Genomic DNA, 21,974 nt, shown 5'->3' with positions numbered 1-21,974 from the left:
AGTTTTCAGGCATCTAATATCTCACTATTTTCACTCTTACAGCACATTTGTTCCTTCTTATCAGTCAGTCCCAGATTGCCTGTACTTAATAAAACATTGCAGTTTTACTTTTAGAAGAGCATACACAGTGAGCAAATTGCACTTACTCTGATCAGTCTATAATCGAACATGATGAATCATCTTTTGAGGCATTTGCACTGAAAGATTTTACTATAGTATGGAATGCTATTTRGCATGTGCTGCTAATAGTAGAACAGTAACAAACCAAACTGTTAGCAGATAAAAGCTGTTTTTCTTATACGTTCTTGGTGAATCATCAAGAAAATAAGCAACCTCAACCTYTTTCTGTGGGAAGGCAGAGGCACTGACCTACAAGTCAAAAAAATCTTATATATGTGACTATTGTTACTGGAAGTGCTTTCTAATACTACTTTTAATCTGAGAGATAAAGTSAGCAGAAAAGCCTCATAAAAGAACAGTAACTTTTTGTATTTATTACCTGAAAGTTTCATTTTGCCTTCTTTTCTACTCCAGCTCTGGCACAGTAAACCACAACATAAGCTGCCCAATAGACAAACTAAACGTTTATCTAACACAAAGGCCTGAGAAGCTTGTTTATTTTGCTGCAATTTTCCGAGCTCTATCACAGCACTTGATGGATCAGTTAGAGCAAAGTTTTGTGCAGCGAACTTGTCTTCTTCACAGCAGTGCTACTATATCTTCRGTCAAGCCTTATTAAGATGAAACTTTTTCAGTATAAGTCATTTTGCCCTTCAGTTCCATCCAAAACCATGTCATAGGGAATCTGTGAATGAAAGGTCCTTACAGGACCTTTTGAAAGGTGTTTTAGCATGTCTGCCTGTATTGTATAGAATGTGTTTCAGAAATAATCTACTGTCATTGCAAGGACTTCTACTAAATAAGAAAATGAACTGCTGAGAGTAAAAAGAATGCATTAATGCTTCGCTGGATATCAGCCAAAGTACTGYTAAAATTCTCACAGGGTTAAAAGAACAAGCCATTTGAATGATCAACTACTCCCCCCATCAAAGTATATAATCAAAACCCAGCTCTTTTAAAAACGTAATACCAGAAGATGACTGAATGACTAAACTCTATAAAAATGAAAGAAAATAATTCATTATAATGAAAAAAACCCAACATGACATGTTTAACTTCTAATGACAGATTTATATCAAGCACAACAGAAATTTCTGTATCAGTTAATATTTGAAAAAATCCATCAGAAAAAGTCCTTGCTTCCCTCATTCCCTCAGCACCATTAAGATCTAGATGCCATGAATATAAATACACCATATTCATATGCATTTTGTGACTACGAGAAAAAAAACTGTCTGAACATCCACGTATCTCAAACTGGTTATCTGGTTAACATCCTGCTTTCACACATAGAGAATTAAATGGCTGAAAGAGCTCTTATTTCTGCATCTCACTCTGTTCTTTTTATAAAASTGTTCAATAATGCTTCTAAACCTTAAATGAGACACACTGTTATCCTGTCTTCTGGGATAACAGTATTAAGATTAGCAACAGAAAGAACTAYAGAACTTGAAAAGTAACATGGGAAAAAGGTAGAGAGAAAAACTAACACCAAGAAAGCACTGGGAAAGCTTTGTTCATGCTGAATGGGAAGCACGCAAGAGCTGAGGGAGAAAACAGGAGCCACTAGCAAAAAGCAATGGAAGGGYGCTCAGGAAAACTGCCCATAGGGAAAGTCTTTAAATATTACATAATGCATCATCCAAAATAATTCATAACTATGAAAGCAGGCTCTTTTTGCTAACACAATATGCTGCAGGGAAGACATGAAGATCAAGACAAGATGCAGCTATGCAACACTATCTAGATGTAGGGGGTTGAGGTAATGGACATCACTGGAAGAGGAAAACCATACCCACCTTCACCAAATCTGGACTTGATTTTGCATTAGATGCTGAATCAAGGATCATAGATTCTGCATGTATTCTGCGTAACCGGTCTTTAAGATCTGTGTTTTGTGCTATTGCCTGGAACATTTAACAAAAATATCGGGGCTATGAAGTTCTCTCAACTAATTTGAACAGTGGCTTTATTGTGCAAGAAGGGGAGAATAGTATTTAAAGTGCAGTATAAAACAAACATCATCAAACAGGCTTTCACCATTTCAGCAAGTCATTTATTATAAATGCTTCAAACCATGTTGCTTACTTCTCAAATTAAAACTATTTTTGTTCAGTGTGAGAGAAAAGATAAAACTGGAGAACAAAAGCCAAAGGGAACTTGGACATTTCAACTTAAGAGACTAGGAATATGAGGCTGTTACAGGTCACAGGTTCTGCAAGCTGATTCATTAAGTTATAAACCTGTTTTATGCATCTTGGTTCATTTCCAACTTCTATACCTCTACCCCAGTCTAACCTCTCTCACTGTTAATTTATACTCTTATCATCAGCCAGAGACATGTTTCATTTTCCCATCAACCTGATGTACTGATATTTCTTTGTCAGCAGAAAGCTGAGGGAAATAAGTTTAACTTGGGACTGACTTGTAAAACAAAGCTATCTTCTCCATTTGCTACTGCACTGCAACCACAGCTGTACTACTGGACTAGGCAAGGATAGAGAAAACAGTCTGAAAGAATGAAAGATAACCTTTAAACATGACAAACATTTTCTTTCCCAAAATTCCAGCAATGACAGAAGGCCAGTTTCACTGAACATGGTGAGTAGCCTCTGGGGGATCAAACCAAAAAAACAAGGAAAGTCATGTAGCTTTCCCCTGTGTAGTTTGAAAATGGCCAAGATCAATAAAAGTAGCTTCTCCTCCCTCCTCCCCCAAAAGACACAGTTGTATTTAATGTAAATACATTTTGTATTTGCATTAAATACAATTTAGGTATTAATATTACATCTCTACGCTATTTATATATTAATACTGTATTGCAATAGTATTATGTTTTACTGCTTTGAAATTATATGCAAATATTGCTTTAAATTATTTCTATTATAATAGAAATCTCTACAGATAAAGGTAAAACAGCCCATTCTTTGTTCCATTTGAAAAACGGAGACACTCCTACAAACAATCTATCAACAAATCTATCAACAAAAAAATCTATCATTCACATTATTACAACTATATATAATATCACAAAACTGTATAACAGATGAGTTTCTCCTTTTCACTTAAAAATATTACTTCACACAGGTTTCACGCTAAAGTAAAACAGAGCAGGCAAGATTACCTTTCTATTTAGCATCACCTAAAACACACTGAACTTTGGACATGTGCTCAAGACTCCTGCATGCTTTCTTAGTCTCAAAAACAATATGGATAAGGTAGGAAACTTTAAGCACTGGAAAGTCTGCAGAAACCACATGAAACAACTCCTCCTGGGTGMGCGATTTCCTCTACATCGGACTTCTAGGTTGTTCCTTTTACAGTAGCTCGCTGCAGCCAAAACTTATTGCATAGCAACCATACTTTTTGGTCAGAATCATTTTATCTTGCTCATAGGTGAGTTCCACCTCACACATTTGAATGGGTGAATTAAAACAACTTCTATCAGTAGACTCAAAAAAAAAAAAAAAAAAAAAAAAACACACACACTCTCGAACACTAGACAGAACACCAACAGATAGTCATTTATGATAATACCTTTTCCTTGTCTTCCAAGACTTTCTACAGCTTGTGGATGTACCCAGTTCTAATACTATATCCAGAGAGAGGTACAATTTGTGTCCTAATAGTCTTATAATGAAAATGATCAGAAGGAAAAAACAACTTCTATTGCAAACTCAGGTACTGGCTACTTACGCTGCATGCATTTGAAGGTCAGATGTCATTTAGAGTTGACTTATAGGAAGAGAACACAGCCATGCCCACAATAAAAGCATATATATGTGTATATATATGTGTGTATATATACACATATATATATATATAAAAAAAGAATATATAAAAGCCACAATAAAAGCTACTAGTTTTAACCATGAAAGGGGAAAAAAAATCTCCCTGTATTGCAAACACAATTCCAGTATTTCCAGTACAGAAGTGAAGGTGCTGCCAACACCCTTACAACACATATTCTTCCTGTTTCCATCTATTAAATTTATTAAAAAACACACACAACATACCTCTTGATGATTGGAACAATACTGAAGACTGATCTACTGCCCACTTCTGTGATCTGAATCRATTTCATGATTTAAATCAATACTAGGATGTGGAAAACCTTTTCTGTTTACGCTTCTACATTCTCCCCAAAATACTTCTGATTTCAACAGCACTTTTTGTGGATGTATTATTGGGATCGGGAATGATAGTAGGCTCAAAGCGATGGTGGCAGGGAGAGGAATTATTTTCTGACTCTACATATGGATGTTCTGAATTCAGGACATAGACATTTACCATTCCCTCTGACAAGCAATCAAATGGACAGCATTATGTATCATACCCACTTTTATACACAGTATAAAWGTAATACAGTAACACAGACTGTGCTTTTCCCCACTGACTATTTACTTTTCTAGGACTGCGTGTAGGTCAAGGAGACTGTCTTAACGAGAAAGAGGCAGAAGAATAGTGGCCAATTTTGCAAGTGAAAAATGCTTCATCCARTTCGAATCTGTTCATTTTTACTCCCCTGCCAGTGGAGAGAGCAAAACAAACTTTATGCTTGATTACTCTCAACCTGCAAGTCTTTTTTTGTTGTTGTTGTTGTTCCTCTTGCACAGAAAACAAATTGAAATTAGCCACAGACACTAAGTCAAACTCACCAAGGAAGGGCTCTCTTCCAAGGAGCAGTCTGAGAAATATGCAAGTTGAGCATATCTGAGTTTCCAGAGGTCCTCAAAGGAAACTCATTCCTTTCTCATATGCTCTACTGTACGAGGTGAGAAAATTTCTGTTGGCACCCCGGCTTTACAAAGATCCACRGGCTAATAGCTCTTACATAGGTATTAAACTCTGCTTGAAAGAGCTGCCAGTGTTCACAGATGATTTCTGGATGGCCTATGGAAGGCTTTTCCAGTATCAGATGATAAGATCCAAGAGCATGACTTTTAAGGGATATTTAAAGGATGAAGATGGACAACATCATTTCATTGCTCAGGAGGAAGAAAAATACAATACTCAAGTGAGTGTTCAAAAACACTCTGTTCAGAAACCTTAACAACTGTTTTTGATGTAAAAGTGACGGGCAATTAAAATTGGAAAAAAAATGAAAGCCATCTACCCAGATATCAGAAGCAGAACATCTGAAAGCCAAAAGCAAAGAAGTGCAAGTGAGTGAACATAGTTACTAAGCAAAAGGTTTCAGCTCTCTCCACATTTTGTTTGGCTATTTCATCCAATTTTGACCAACCTGGAAGTTCTGGTCTCAAGCAACTACCAAAAAAAAAAAAAAAAANACACCACCACCAAAACATACCTACCAAGAAAAACATCTTTCTAAAAATACAATCTCTTGTCATTAGAACTCTGCTATATGAGCTCCTTTGCTGCTTTCTGACAACTAACAGTTGCAAACCACTATAGACAAAGTGTACTTGCATCTGCTTTGCAGTATCACAGTGTAGCACAGTGAAGCTCAGATGAGTTAGAAGGGACAGACAAGTGCTCTTCAGCCTTGATTTAACGCCAAATTCTGTTATTACTACCTGAGTGATATTTAGGAAGAGAGAAAAAACAACTCACAACCCTGCAACCTACCAGACTTGAGTGATAAAAACAGAATACATGTTTCAGAATGCAGACTCTTCATCACAGAGCAGCCCTCTGATACCTAACATCAAATCATGCAGATTATACTGAACACCCATCAATCTGTCAAATGTTAGTGATTTCACAATTTCTTTATAACTTAGGAAAAAGTCTCTGAACAGCACTATATATAATAATGCACTATGCTTCTGAAAATTCTAGCACAGAATAGATACTAAAGAAACAGGTATTAACTTGTACAAAATTAAAAAATGGTAACTGATGACAGTGAAGCTTGTTGAACTTCAGCATGTCACTTACGGATGTTAAGGCATTCTTCAAGCCAACTATTTGTGCAGATGGAGACAAGGAGGCATCATGTTCCAGCATCTGCTTCAGCTTCTCTCTTTCTGCAGATATGGTGCTGAAAGCCGACTTCAAGGTGAAGTAAACTAGAATCATTTTGTAAAAAGTGACAGTTAAAAACAACTACCAATTGTATACACACATGTTAAATAAAACTTCAACGAAACATTATTTATGGTTACAGAAACCAGAATTTAGGTTGAGATGTAGAGTGGGTTAAAAACAAGTGATATTAATCAAGGTTATAGGGTAGATATTTTAGTAGTAGAAATGTTTATGGTGAATGCCACACTGTTGACTATATTAGCCACGTTCAAAATTGCTCTGATTATTTGTGACAGATGGCAGCAAAACTAACTAACCACATCTGCTCTTCACTTGCTTTTGTTCCCCAATTAGCTTGAATCTTCAGTCAGTCATGACTATTCCACATTCCCTTAAGAATTTCAGCAGGATAGAAGAGAGGGAAAGAGGTGGAAGGGAGAGGGCAGAGGGGAAACAAGCAAGAAAGAAAGAAAAAAAAATCAAGAAAGCAGCTATTATGCCATAGTAAGTAAAGAATACTTATGATAACATCAGTTATCATCTTGAACAGAAGGAGGCAAAATCAATACTTCCAAAAGGCTTTCAGATATAAATGCACAAATGCCTTTGTTACCAAGATCACRTGAACAATAAAAACGTTTCTGGTGCAAGGGTGATAGAGCCAAGCATTGCTAATGAAAAATGGTTTTGCAGAAAAAAAAGATTTCTAGTCAAGCTACCCCTCCAGCTGCTTTACATGATTTTACTCTTCTGTAGTCACTAAAAATAGGTTACTACCATAGCAACCCTTGTATCAGCAAGAAATGTTGAATGAAGTGTAGTGAAACACCCCAAATATACAAACATACATGTGCCCATACATGTGCATGCACACACAGTATAATTTGCTATTGCATTTATAGCAACTGATTTTAGGACTGTATTTGTTGCCAGAAAGTAAAAATCTAGGTTTCTAGCACATAAAACAAAAGGAAGAAAGGTCCTAAAAAGCCACTTGATGATTAAGCCTTTTTTTTTTTTCCTGAACAACTCAAGACCTCAGTGTATGCAATTCCTCAAGGGGATTACAGGAAAGAGGGGTGGGGGGGAATGGGAAGTGTCAGGCTTTTTTTTTTTTAAATTAAGATTAAACAGGAAGCAATCTCAGAAGTTGCATCAAGTTGTGATGAYGTAAAACCACATACGAAAGAGAATTTGATTTACCTTTATGTGCAACGTGAAATAAGTCTTCTTGCATTTTAGTAAATTCTGATGATGTTTCAGAGCCATCAGAGTAATTTTTCTCTTCTACAAAATCTATAGTAGACAAGTTAGGATTGGAAGCATGCAGTCTCAGTGGGGCAGAAAAAACTGAAGGCACCTATAAGGAGGATAACCATTTGTGACGTTATTACAAGCTCTAAAGAAAGCTTTTGTTATTGTTCCTACCTGGATTAGACGTTGGAGACACCAGAAATGGAAGACCTGTCAGTTAGCAATAGGTTTAGAATGAATGACACCTGGCAAATGAAATCACAGGTGCAACTTTGCCCAAGATGTCATAAGCGGAGACTTGACAAAACTCCAAAGAAACAAGTCCACAGAGAGCAGTAGCATATGCTACGCTATTTTCCTCTGCTTATAAATACCTAATAACATGGTCTCTAGAAATAAATGTTTTCATAACTATCTGCAGAGATCTGTGCTACTGAAAAACAACAACCACCACCATCTCCAGAGGGAGAGATTAAACCATGTAAAACTCATGGCCAGTCTCCTGCAATAACCAGCAGAGATCCTGATGCAGATTTCAAACACAATGTCTTTGAAAGCATTTTGTCTAATATATTATTGTTTAAGATGAGCTATCACAGGAGACTACTTAAAAAGGATTCAGATTTCCTAAACTGGATAGGCTAAGAATTAATCGGTAATAGTATTTGGAGAAAGAAGGGCTACAGAAAGGGCTGAAATTACCTGTAACATTCCTTTAGTCTCTTTCCCAACAACTCTGGATCGCCATCTCCTGTGTGTTCTTTTTTCCTTTTTGGGGCTTTCAAAAGGTCCAACCTTTTAACAAGACACAGGACAAAAGTAACATGGTTTGCCATAAATCTAGAAAAGCTAAGAAGATTTATCTTATCCTGTGTTTTTTTTCCCCCCTYCTCCCTCGACCTCCCTTGGAATGGCAAGGGAGAACTTTTGTTCATTTTTTAAACAACAAACCTGTATAGCATTTATAGCAGGCGCTGAATATGTCCTGTGAAGAACATCCATACTCTGTAAGAGCTGGTTCATTTCCAGTAAATAGGTATGACAGTGGGAGAGGTCTGTTTTGAACAAGAAAATAATTTCAGTTGTTCTGAAGTAACAGACACACTAAGTTTGAGTGTTCATTCACAGGTTAGTCTGATTTAGATTTGTATTTGTAGCTTAACATAAAAGTCTAATTAGCTTAAGTTATTCTTGGACTAACAGTAGATTAGTAGATGACTGGATAGAAGAGCCTGTGTTCCTCTATCTTCAAGTTTACATTCAAAATACTGGAATGCACCTTCATGGCCTGTGTACTAATGATCATGGTATTTTATCCCAGTAGGTAGCAAAAGTGAGGGTAATGTAGTAATTACTGCAGCCTGGGACTAGTTAGACCTCTTTATGGGAGTATACCAATGCCAAGACAGACTTGTTAATTCAGTGCTGGAGGTGAGGCTCCTCTTTATTAGAATTGAGGCTCAGTGGTGGGCAGAACTTTACTGAGTATGTATCACATAGACACTATCAACGTGACAAAGATCTTCATGCTGTTAAGAAAGCAAATACAGAAGGTGACTTTGAAGTACTCAGAGATCTAATTCTTTTTAARTGACTGGATTTTGGACATTCCCCCTTTTGTTGAATATCCAGCTTAAGAAAGTTCAAGTCTTTATATATATAAAGTCACCTTTAATAGTAAGAAAATGTATTGAAATACTCAGTTCTTTTAAGGAGGTACTAAAAATTCAAGTACTCACATCCAAAATTAGTAATCCTTTCAGAAACAAGCGACTAGCCAATTAATAAACAACCAYCCCTTTCTTCCCTCCCAATTTCAGAGAAAACTTTAACTGTATAATGACTACTTATGCTGTGCTACTGTCATTATCGGGAACAATCAGGGGATTTATGTTTTTTTTTTTTTGTAATTTTTTTAATTTAATTTTTTAATTAACAGGAAGTAATCTCAGAAATCCCATCATTATTAAGTTGTGATGATGTAAAACCACATTAGGGCATTTTGAACTTCCTTCAAATATCATTACCCCTTGAGCATTTTTCCATGTCTTCAGAAGACTGTAGCCACGAYGGAATCCGGGACTCATTACTCGAATAGGAAAATGACAGGCTGCCTCCAGCTGACAATGAATTCTGCTTGGTTAAGCTGCCTGCCTGTTCCAAAGGAGAACAAATGGATTTTTAACACACAGTATTTTATTATTGCAAGTGCATGTTTTGACTACGAGCAGCTGAGGTCCATGATCACTGACAARGACTGAACACATCAACAACAACAACAACAAAGTCTAAGAACTAGATTAGAACAATTAGAACAATCACTGAACATAATGTTGGGATATCATATTGTATTAAGAAAACTGACTACCAACAGTAGAAAAACAGGTACTAAAGGAAGACAAAATTTGCTAAAAATTAGATTTTGAGGAATGGCAAAGGTCTGCACCAGTTAAGTCAATTTAACACAATTATAGTACCAGATCTGGCACAGGACCAAGGGAGGACATTCTCTTCCTTTTCCACTCTCCCCAAAGAAGTYCCAGAAGACAAATATATGCATGTTATATTTAAGTTATCTGAAGTATTTTTTTCAATGAAGCAAGCAAGATCTACTAGATGTTTCCTGAAATTTTACTCAAGGCCATGTGCTTTTAACACAGATTTTACTTGATAGTCCCTAATACATATGTGATCACACTTTATCYGGGTAAAAATCCCCACCATTTTCCAACCTCTCAGCAGCAAATTACAAACTGTTGTCTTGTTTTCTGCAGTTCAGATGCTTCAGAAGATACTAGAAAGACTCCATAAGAGCTAATTAAGCAGTACAATTAAGCAGTTCCTAATGGGAAAAAGATTTATATGCAGTATTATTTTCATTTCTTAGTGGCTTAGCATGCTGCTGTCTTTTCTAGTGCAACTACAACTACTGGTCATCCAAATGCCTAATTACTTTTTAGACTYGATGAAACCTTTTGTCTTCAGTAAGGCCTACGTCAGGAAGTTGTGTAAGATGTTGACAAAACATGTAATTATTTTATTTAAAATCAGTTTTAAATATGTTGTTTCATTTGAAGTACCATTACATGACAACTTTACTATAGGGTTATGAGAAAAGCTGACGAGGTCATTTGGCTCCTCTCTAAAGGATTTATACTTTGCACACTTTGTTACCTCTTGGCTCACCTTGTATCAAAATCTGAGGTAGTTCTACTTTTTAATCTATTCATAGGAAATTTCCTCTGTATCTCAGTAATAGTTGCAGTTGTCTTAGCTAGCCTTTTCAAACTCACAGTATAATGACCATCTTGAGTTGTAAGGTAAAATAGATTGTACTATCTAGGTGACTTCTTCAGTATTATGATCCCAATTTATATAGTCAGTACCAAATATCAGTAAGCATCAACATACACACTTACTTTCTTATTAATCTACATAGTGTAGCTATTTCAATAGTACCTAAAGGTAACTGTGTGAGCTTYAGTAATCTATATATACACAAAGTCATCTATACACAATCATCCCAGCAYCTTTCCAAATACATGTAAACTAGATTTATACAAGTTTTGTGAGCAAATCCCAGATTGTCTCTTCAAAACCTATTGCATATAACCAAACTCTTTTTCAGAATTCATATATTAGGGGCATGAGCAGAAAGGAAGAAGGAAGAAGGCATTGCCAGGAAACAGGGAATGGATCGAGTTGGTATAGCTCCAYTTAGCATACTTTTGTTTTAGATCAGTAGTGCTAAGATTTAGAATACAAGTATTTTATGTAAACATGTACAGACACATACACTCCCTCTCCCAGACATGAAAACTGACTCTGTGTTTCTAAGAGCAAATAAAATGCAAAGATTGTTTGATGTATCTTTTTCAAAATAACTTAAATTACTGGATTGATAGCAACTAGCATTAACCTAGGGTTGGTGTAAATTGGCAAACCTCCATTAACTTCAAAAAAGTTAAGGTGATTAACTGTAGCTTAAGAACTATCCATTTCTATTTTTCACATGAAAATAAGAAGGGCTTCTTTACAGTGCAAATCTGGATTAAAAGTGAATTAAAGTCTTTTATGTCAAASAAGAAATGGTTACCTTTTCTGACARTAAGCACATATTTTAAATACATTGGTCACATGGTCTTTATTTGGAGAGCACAGGCATACTGAAACCAWGAGGTTTGCAATGACCTGCTTTTGCCCTCAATATTCTCCCTCTGCAGCCTAACCATCTTGTGGGAGAAAAGGACAAAGCTGTCCCAGGAGGTTTCTCCAGTTCCTTGCAGATGCAGTGTCAGATGAGCAGGCGGTTAGAGCCGCTGAGGTGCCATGGGCAGCAGCTCTTTGCAGAAGAGAGCATCCCCAGAGGGAGAGTTACTGTTCTTTCAGCTGCCAGCTCACACAGATGCCCTCCCGCCAGCCGCTAGCAAAAAGCTGTCCAGCCAGATGCTTGTGTCTGGGAAAGCTCTTCCCCAGTCACAAGACAGTTCCTCCAAGGTGACAAAACCCCTCCAGGGTCCTATAGACATACACTAAGCCCCATGGAGCTCAGAAGAAATTCCATCAATCCAGGGAGGTGCTAGTGGGAGGAAAATTCTTAAGCTGTAGGTGTGACATGAAACAAGCCCACTCAGAACATACACYAATATAGCTAGGGGAACGAAAACCTCAGCTAGGAGACAAATAAAGCACCTATTGCTACACCAGCCAGTCAGTGTGCAGCCTGTTTGGGGTATGGAGATTGTATCCAGGTGAAAGTAGCAGGGGTGGCTTTTAGTCAAAAAGGAGTGCACAGCTGACTGGGCCCACTCAGACCACATATCCACTCCCAGCACAACACTCGCATTTGTCTGAATGATGCTTCTGCCTCAGTTAAAAATATAAATAGTAGTCACAGATGKTGGCTCTATAATAAACTTAATATACTCCTCAGCTGAGTACAGTCTGATATATCAATGTAAACAGTTAAGAAGTCTTACTAGCCAGACAATAAATGGGAAAAAAGCTAAGAAAAAAAAAAAAACTCTAGCTGAATGTTCTTCTGTGTCCCCACACTAATATTCACCAGCACATACTAAACAATGATGTACATTTCAAATTTATAATGTTGTCTTATGGTTTTAATGAAGTAAATTATATTTTTCATGATGACTTTTAAAATTGGGTATTAAGTGAGAGTCCTCAGTTTTTAGYAGCATCACACACACAACTACYTGGGAGCAATATAAATAATATCATTTTGCTCTTGACATTTCAGATCATAGCTGCAAACTTCTTCCATTATGTTCTTTACTTATTAACCACAAGTCAGGCTAATTTAATCCCTGATGAAAGCTCATTAATCTATAAATCAGAACCATTACCTTTCTACTTGGAACAGAATCACATGTGCCAGGGACAGACTCCGCAGTAGAAGACACAGGGAAGAAAAGATTACTGACATCATGGGGAAACATGGAGATTTCRTTCTGACGATACATTCTGTGATGACGAAGTTTTGCTACCCACTCATCAAACAATTCCTGAGATTTCACCTACATGAAATTTCAAGTTTTAGAACATTCATATTCAAAATTGTTAATGAAAAAACCCTAATGTATTTTCTGCCTGCTAGGCAGCGAACTTGGCCAACTTTTATTGACAAGACATCAGTTAAGTTCTTCTAATGATGCTCCTACTAAAGGGTATTCTATATGAGCTTGAACACAACAGATTAGTCATCGTATAAATTCAAGAGAAAAAAATTTCAATTACCATAGTTATAGTATTAATGCAGAACACAGTGCTTAGTAACTTCTAGAATGAAAGAAATGATACAACAAAACTATTYAATTTATCATTTCATAGTTGCCATTTATTAAGATTTAGCAAAGTTTAACTAAGCATTAATGGCATTTTGATTCAGTGAGGAAATCACATCATCAATCGCTAATCAGACCAACTATTACACAAGAAAGGAGAGACAAGTCTATCTTTAACTGTACAGAAAACTCCGTGCAGATAAGATGAACAGCATGATATCACTATTTGAAGTAAAAGCAGTTGTGCAGTAAGGGCATAACCTTTGCTGAAAAAAATGCTGAATGCAAAAAACAGCTGAACATGAGGCATCATCCAAGTTTCTATTCATAGAATAAATTTGTAAGAGTTACTGACTATGAAACAGTACAGTAAGGCCTCTCAAGTCATAAAGTGTAAAACTAGTCTGCTATGGCTAAAAACTAAGTTATCAGTGTAACTAACAGACCTCTTACTCTTCTAAAAAAGGGAGCATGCGCACAGACAGGAGCGAGCAAAAGCACGTGCAAAAGCAAGAGAAGCTGCATACTTTTTATACACACTTAATGATTAAATGGTTAAATGGTTAACAGTTAGTGATCTTGAAGATCTACCTTCAGATGGTATATCTGCTCTTCTGTATCCAAATCTATGCATTTTGTTGATTTCTTTACAGACATCACAGAAAGTCCAACATCAATACAGCCATGAAGCTTCCCTCTCTCTATCTACAAAAAATAAAATAAATAAAACAAATCCTAAAAAGGAAACAAAAAATAACATCCATAGTAAAACCACTATGATTACTCTGCAATGGTGCAAAAGGACAGACTAACTGCTAAAGCCATCATTCCTCCTCACCAAAAAACCTTATATTTAGAACTGTTGAAACTTTATTTCCATTCCCCAATAATACGGAAATAGTAATATTTGAGATAAAATACTGTATTTACCTTGTAATGGCCTTAAAGGGTTTAGGACTACTTACATCTGCTTTGCATTTAGAATATTTCAAAATCCCTCTGTCCAAAAAGAAGTATCTCTGCAAGCAGAAAAGCAGAGAAGTCTTTAAAAAAAAAATCAGGAAACAACTTACCTATTTTCTTAAAAGAACTACTTTTAAATAATCTTTTTGCAATGACAATATACCATGCAAGTCACATTCACACAACATCAGGCTTTCAAATACATTTCTTTCCTACCTTGTGCCAGCCTTTCAAAGGCCATTTCCTCTTTTTCAGCAAGCAGCCTTCCTGCTTCTGTGGTTCTTGGGTACAATTCATTGCTCCCCGGAGCCCTTCTACAATTTCCCAGCTGTCCTGCTTAAACAGAAAATTCAAAACTAGATCTTATTTCTTCCAAAGAACAGAATTATTAGGAGAGATTCAAGAAGTGAAAGGCTGTATGTAAAAGAAAACAAAAGAATGTTGAAATCTAACCTTAGATCCTTCTTTAGTCTTTGTTATTTATCTCCGAAGAGACCTGATTCTCTTTTAGATTGAGTGTGACAATATAAACTAAGCAAAATGCTATTTTTCTGACACCATCTCTTGCTGAATATACGTGCTTACTAGAATTATATATATATATCTTTCTCTTTACTTACACATACGCATAGTGCATAGCCACAGGGTAGCCACAGTTCAGCATAAAAAGCTTTCCGCTGTCACGGGCGGAAACAGCCTATGCTATTTTGTACATTATGAGGTAGAAGTAAAAGACTGAAAATGAAGACCTCTTCTATAACACTCTTTTGCCTGTAGTCAGCAAGTCAAGGTTTTGTGTTTTGCTGTAAGTTGTTCTCTCCCTAAAGTAAAAGAATAAAATAATACAAATACAGGAAAACGCCAGGGAAGCAATGCAAATACTACAAGGGACACTAGGTAAAGACAGACAATAAAAAATAAAAACCACTCTTCTTCATCTAAATCTCTAATCTAAAGATGATCTCTTTTCTGATGTGAGCAACTCTTAAACGGAAGACMGTGCAGCAATATACAATAGAGAATAAACCTGGTGGCATTTTTAAAGTTCTTATTCATGGAAAAACTGCTAATTGACAATATAATACAAATTTTAATTCTTCTGATCTGAAATCTCACTCTTATAAATTATCTAGTCAGCTATCATAGGACTTGGCAGAACTAGAAATTGTTATTAACTGATAAAAAGTTGCATGTGRTAGCACTATTGCTGTATATGTGAAAAAGACGGAGAACCTTCTAACCTGTAGAATTTAATGATAAAAAGGACTAGCATGAAACACTAAAGGAAAAATAGAACTACACCAGATAGGTGAATATTTGTCGGCCTTCATGTAAATTATGTAGGGAAGCACTCCCCATAAAACCTAACTGACCCAAAAGCTCTAAAACAAAAACGAAACAAAATCTGCAGTGTGCGAGCAATGCTCTTTGATCCATCCCTAGCTACAAGCAATTCTAAGTTGCTGATATGGGGGATGTTTTTCTGCACTTTTTAATTTGACAAAAGACATCTCTTAAAAGTTCACTTTGGACTCATGTTATTTTCCCTTTGATAGAGAACAGTACTTAAAACTAATTTAAAAAGTCACAGAATTTAGAGACATTCACTCTTCACAAAATTAAATGGGAGCAAATGTATTTGATAAGTGCAAAAAAAAATGCAACATTCTATCCCTGGAATCCTTAAATGCTCATTACTAGAGCAACAAGGCATAATCAGCAAACCATCCTGAAACAGGCATTCATTAAACAGCTCATTAAACTCTCATTTGCCCATGCTCCTGGAGGAACTACTCCATTTTATTATTCTCCTTACACCTGCACTTCACGGAACAAACTGCAAGGACAGTTTGCTTCCCTGGATGGGAGTTCATCCTGCCATCCAGCCACACACAGGTATTAGAAATGTGATGCTAAGCACCTCCTACCATTAAATACCCTAAAAGAACACCCAACAATGTTCTACTACCTGAAGGTGAGCCAAAATTGCAGCTGTCCTAAATGAAGTTGTTACCATAGYAGACATCTGTGCCCTTACAGCCTTYTATTTTATTCTTGGCAGTTTTGTAATAAGTAGTTCCTTTATTCCTTCCAGTTTTGGAATATTTTTGATGGCTACTTAAATATCATCATCATTATTATTATACTATTACCATTTATTATTACAGCCAACAGTCATAAATTCACATTTTCCCCAATTGAAAAATCAGAAGCTATGTTCCATATTCTTTACTTTTGATCTTTCCTTACTTGGGACGAGCTTGTAATTCTTCATAATCAYCAACCCTTTCCTGCCCTGACACAAATTACCATATCAGATCTGGGAACAGAAAAGTTACTCAGACATTAGGAATAAGTGGGCTGAACGGAGAACAAAACCCACCTGGGCTGGGTCTTGGGCTGCAGCTCYAGCACAGCAGTGCAGCACAAGCTGSAGCAGGGCACACTGCTCTCACCTGCTGCTAGAGACTGACAGCACAACAAATTTTTGCTGGACGAAGCAGGGAGAGAACGAAGCTGAGCATCAGCTCATGCCATCAGCATGACGTGGAGTCATCAGCATTAAGTGGAGTCTGCTAGCTGCAGTTTCACAGCTATTTGAGTACAAAGGCAGTTATAAGCCACAATACTTACGGGCTTTTTTTTTTTGGCACAGCATTCCAGTCTATGAGCTTGCCATAAATGGAAATATTAGGCCACTAAATGTGTGTGGTTTTGGATTCCTCCTCCCCACTCAAGATTATTTATTAACTCTTATATTAAATCACAAACATTGGGATTGTTAAGATGATATTCTGAGGCACTGATTTCTGTCATCAAAAATAGTATAATGTTGTAACACTAAATTTTAMAAATTCCTACAAAGCTAAGTAGCATGCAACAGATCATTCTGCATTTTGCTCTGAAGATTTTTCACTGCAGTAAAATCCCATCACTGTATCACTGCCTGGGACATCATCCAGCCATCCTCCTGCCACAGCACCTCTCTCTTGCCCAGCTTCCTCCAACACAGCTCTCGGGGAACTTGCAGCCGGCAGTCCTGGCAGAAGCACCCACAGCTCCACAGGCATAAAAAAGAAAAAGCATTTCTCCATATCCCAACCTAACAGCATGCCAATCCAGCTCCCAAACAGGGTGCAGTGACAACCACAGGTATTTATTTTTCAACAATTTAATTCTCTTCCCTTTAGTACTGGGAAAAATTTGTTACATAACCTCAGCTCATTTTGCAACATTAGTGCAGTGCCATAACATCCTTCTAATCCTACTAGCAAACTGGAAGCACTAAAAAAACCCAAACAAATAACAAAAAACTCACAACCACACTCATTTTAATCTCACCAAGTCATATTTTCATGTGGTAATTAGATACTTCTTGGCAAAGAACAATACTTTATAACCTACAAAATGGAAACACTATTTGTCGGGCAGTTACAAATGAAAGGTTGACAGCAGTTGCTGTTTGGGGCAAGAAATCAATTTTACAATTCACATTAACTGAGCAACAGCTAAAATGACTGCTGCTAAAGGGTCCACGTGTGGACAAGATTTCCTCTCCTCAGGAAGCAAGTTCTACTAAATGAGCCAATATAAAAACCAATCTTGGCATTGACCGATTTCAAATCTTCAATAAAGGTAAATATTTAAAATGGAAAAGGGGTAATTTTTTTTTTAAGTGAGAAAGCTGAAGGATTTGATTAAGAACTAATGAGAGTACCTACAAGTTTAAAAAGAATAGTGTGTTTTGGTATGTTTCTTTCCCTCCTTCTTGAAATTGGCCAGAAAAACTTAAAAGTTCTTTTGCCTGAATTTGTCAAGAGCAGCTTACCAGGCAGGCAGTTTCCACTGCCTTAGCTAAAATGTGTTAAACTGCAGTCCCCAAACACAACTTTCCATTGAAAATTAATCTTAAATCAAGACTACTGAACAGTAAACCCTTTTTAAAATTCTAGGATTAAGCCTAATGAAGCAAGTTTCTTGAACACTAGATCCAATTCTCATGGACTTTTGTTCAGCTTAAGAACATTATATGGTTGACAGAGGGGCCAATTTGTGGGAGAAAAGCATGGCTAAAGCTGAGCACAGCCAAAAAGATACCAGAATGCAGATTCACCTTTCTTTAAGGATAAACTTAGGAAGAAATGGGCTTCTGAAGTGAGACAGATCCATGCTACATTGAAGTGAGAAAGAAAAGGAAGCAGCTGAGAGATGACTCAGCTAGCTACATTCACCTGGAACATACTTGGTTCAGATAAAACTTTTAAATACATAGCACATCCTAGTCTGCATCATGTGTAAATTTTGTCTAGGCCACTCCTGCATTCCAGGTGCAGGACATCTCCTACAAGCTCCTGTAGGCGAGCCACATTTCTTACTGTTCCTCTAGTCCCCAAAGGGGCCTTGCAAGACAGTTTTTTTTTTTTTTTTTTTTTTTGCAATTAATGAGAGTGAAAACAGGAGGAAAAGCTGAAGGGGATGCACTGCTTCACACTAAGTGGGTTCCAGCAGAGACTGAAGGAGCCTCTTATGGTATAGTTACATGCCAAGCTCACAGCATTAAATGTGATCCTGCCAAATCTCAGATGAGAAGTCTCTTACTCACACTTCTGCCTTGTTCTCTGGGAGCCTCTGGCTTCTTCAGTTGCAAACTTTAGTTAAAGGAAGCTTTAGAGCCAGCTGAACTAGATCCTTTTAGAAGCACAAGGACTTCTTAATTAACCTCCAAGTTGCTCAAGGAATGACAGGGAACAGTAGAGAGAATTAACAGTTTAGGAGAAATTCTTAGATAACTATAAGACACAGCCATAAGCAACAAGAACAGGCATTTATTTGGTTCTGTATCACATCCAACTAGCCAGAGGAGTCAAATCTTTCTTATCTGAATCCCTACATTCCCACAGTTTCCAAAACACTGCTGCTGTGACTGGTTTTGGATCCATTTTGCTCTTGACCCAAACCCTGTAAGTCCTTGATCAATACTTTGTTTTGCAAGAGAGATCTGACGTCTTGTTTAATGAAAAAGAAGTTTTAGTTGCTATTGCTGGGACCAGCTGCAAAAGAAAAATGCTCACTCTCTAAAATTAAGGCAAATGACTCAGGCTGGTTGGTTATCATCTGTTCTCATCTGTCTGAAATAGCAGAGGAGCAAATTGGAAATACAGGATTTCCTGAAAGCTGCTGGAAGCATTTAGATTATGCTCCATTTTGCTGATTCTTATCCCACAGCAAGGAACTGAGAAAAAATACCCCACATCATAGTGATAAATAATAATAAAAAATAAAAAAGCCACAGATGAATGACATTAATATTGCCATTGGCCTGATGTCCAAGATAGTACTGTCTTAAGGTTATGACACTTCAAAAGATTTTATATTGTAATGGGCCAATATCTGCACAAAATGATCACTGCATTTGCTACCCGTGGTCTTCATTTTAGATCAGCACTGGAAATTTGTATTATATTTGCTACTTGGGTTATATCTGCTCTGTAGCTGGAGAAAAAAAAAGAATGTAAACCACACACTTTGGTCTTCAGAGATAAGTCTGTCATTAGATAACTAGTTATTTTCTTTATTTAACAAACTAAAAATATCCTGATTTTCTGTAGTACTCCGTACCATACAACTCCTCAGGGCCATAAATTATTTCAGAAGGGGGAATGAAGTAATGAGTTTGAATGGCTCTCAGACTGATGACTGCTCTTGTAGCTCCTTCAACGAAACAGATGAGAGTGCCGGACTTTTCCAGTGGAAAACAGTCAGTTGTACTGCATATTTTAAAGTGCCAAAAATAGAAAGCTGCTTTGTGGAGGATAAGGGTTTGCATCAGCTGCAACTAAAGCATTTATTATGGTTCATAAATTGGCAGAAGTGATTTAATTTTCTTTTCTAGAACATAAGGTTTTTTTTAAAGCAGTTTTCCTGTTATAAAACTTTTCCCTATTGTATCTATTTAAAAAGTTGGTTAACATATTAGACTTAAAAATTACTACCATAATATATCTTCTTTTGATCATATGTCAGTTTAAATTTAAAGATGATCAACAACAGCTTTCCTTCCTCCCCAAAAAAGTTAGAATTGTCTCTCTGTGGAAGACATCCCTTTATGTGACTGAAGCAGAGCAGGGAGAAAATATCACAGAGGTGGATGTGGCAGTAACCTCCTTCCTATTATGGGGCTTTAAGGTGAAGGTGAACTTCACTAAGTTCACTTTTTTCAGTTTCCACTGAAAAGGATTAACTGTCAGTGTCCTCAGCTCACACTGCAAGTGTGTTGCACCTGGCAAAAAAAAAAATGGCATTAAGATTAGCAAAGGAAGGAAGAGGTATCTCCAAGTCCTGCAGCACTGCTTAAATCAAGTCTTCCGTGTGACAGTGGACCAACTTGTGCATCACAGGACTCTATTTATGCTCCACAGCATTTTCACATGTTGCTCTGCAGGGACTAATAACCTAATTTTAGCAGACATTGGAACCCCAGAGGTAGCCTAAAACCACCATGATTCCATAGCCCCAGTCTCAAGTTACTACTTGGTCCTGGGTGCCAGTGCATACCTGCAGTGGAGCCCCTGCTTTGGAAAACAGGGAGGCTCACAACTCAGGCCTCACTAATTTTTCAAAAAAATCTAGCATGATTCCTTTACTCCTGAGCTTTTCAGAGTTTCTTTCCACTTAATCAGATTAAAAGAACTGCGTTGTCAGATAAGCAGCATAGTCCTTTTGGCAAAATAAGCAGCAGCAGCCAGGCTGTTGTTATCTAGCAAGCAAAGAAGAGCCTGGTTCTGCAGGCTTGTGCCCAAGAGGGGCACAAATGTTTGCAGGAAGAGTAAGAAATCTTCCATGCAACTGGAAGACAAAGGAAAGAACATTATACTCCACCATCCACTCAGCAGAGCATACAGAAAATCTACTTATTTTAATGATATTGCTAATAAAACACTGGTGTTAAATGGTACTTTTCTTCCAGGTTTTGCAAATAAAAATTCTACTAGAGCTAAGTTGTGCATATGGTACTTTTTTGGTTATAATTAGGGGATTCTTAGTGAAGTTTTTTTGTTTGTTTTTAAAGTGTTACAGAACTTCATACAGTTGGCTTTCTCTTAATAGAAGATTTAAGTGTTGTTATTTAAACCAACATGCATATGAAAAGGATAAATTAACGCTCAAAAACTTCCCTTATCCGCAGTCTTGTCAGCCCTGAGCAGGTGAGTATTAGTAGGGGTGGACTGTGAAGCTCTCAACTTACTGGTCCAAGAGCCTAAGTGCAAAAGAAGTTATTAATGATATAAACACTTCTACTTGATCAAATGTAACAAGAAATCTTCTGATGTAAAGGGATGGTGAGAACGATCTTGATTTCCTTTTTGTTTAGTGCAAAAATTCAAGCCTTATACTAGTAAAATAAGGGTATACTTAACAAGACATAAACATAAACCTCAATAACTTGCAAGACTAGAAGCTTTCAGGGAGCAGAAGGCAGAAGAGAACTGTTCTTCACCCAAAGGATTGCTGTGTCCATGCTGGTATGTCAGCCCTGTGGAGTACCACCTGTGTTAATCCTAAAGGTCTATCTTTCCATATGCAGCAAATAACTATTTATCAAAGCATTCACCGAAACATGCTATCAGCACGAACTACAATTAACAAAAAAAAAAAAAAAAATTAAGGGAAAAAATAATCAGCACAAGTTTTTTTCAAGTAACTATCCAGACAGAGTGTATGTTGTACAGGATATTTAAGTCTTTGTTTTCCCCAGCAAAACAGTTTGTTCTGCAAACTGCATGACAACTTCAATATGAGAAATCAGCCATGTGTAAAACATCCAAAGCAACAGGGAATTAA

At 36.9% G+C, this 21,974-nt stretch overlaps 1 protein-coding gene across 4 annotated transcripts in view; it reads right to left on the bottom strand.

Annotated features, from left to right (window-relative positions):
• OSBPL3 (oxysterol binding protein like 3) overlaps positions 1-21,974 on the bottom strand; it is a 78,976-nt gene that overhangs the window by 22,835 nt on the left and 34,167 nt on the right. The window contains exons 3-12 of one of the 4 annotated variants that reach the window (XM_085307578.1): positions 14,349-14,468; positions 14,135-14,188; positions 13,761-13,874; positions 12,732-12,902; positions 9,396-9,522; positions 8,320-8,423; positions 8,071-8,163; positions 7,318-7,474; positions 6,025-6,155; positions 1,920-2,027 (exon numbers count right to left, since the gene is read on the bottom strand). In XM_085307578.1, the coding sequence (XP_085163704.1) occupies positions 1,920-2,027; positions 6,025-6,155; positions 7,318-7,474; positions 8,071-8,163; positions 8,320-8,423; positions 9,396-9,522; positions 12,732-12,902; positions 13,761-13,874; positions 14,135-14,188; positions 14,349-14,468 (1,179 nt within the window). The remainder of the gene's footprint in view (positions 1-1,919; positions 2,028-6,024; positions 6,156-7,317; positions 7,475-8,070; positions 8,164-8,319; positions 8,424-9,395; positions 9,523-12,731; positions 12,903-13,760; positions 13,875-14,134; positions 14,189-14,348; positions 14,469-21,974) is intronic. The other 3 variants (XM_085307579.1, XM_085307580.1, XM_085307581.1) reach the window with 3 other exon arrangements.

The sequence above is a fragment of the Rhea americana genome, unplaced genomic scaffold (assembly GCF_003343005.1).
Source record: "Rhea americana isolate MKP2758 unplaced genomic scaffold, rheAme1 scaffold_26, whole genome shotgun sequence".
NCBI lineage: Eukaryota > Metazoa > Chordata > Aves > Rheiformes > Rheidae > Rhea > Rhea americana.
This window is presented reverse-complemented; position numbering and strand designations above follow the sequence as displayed.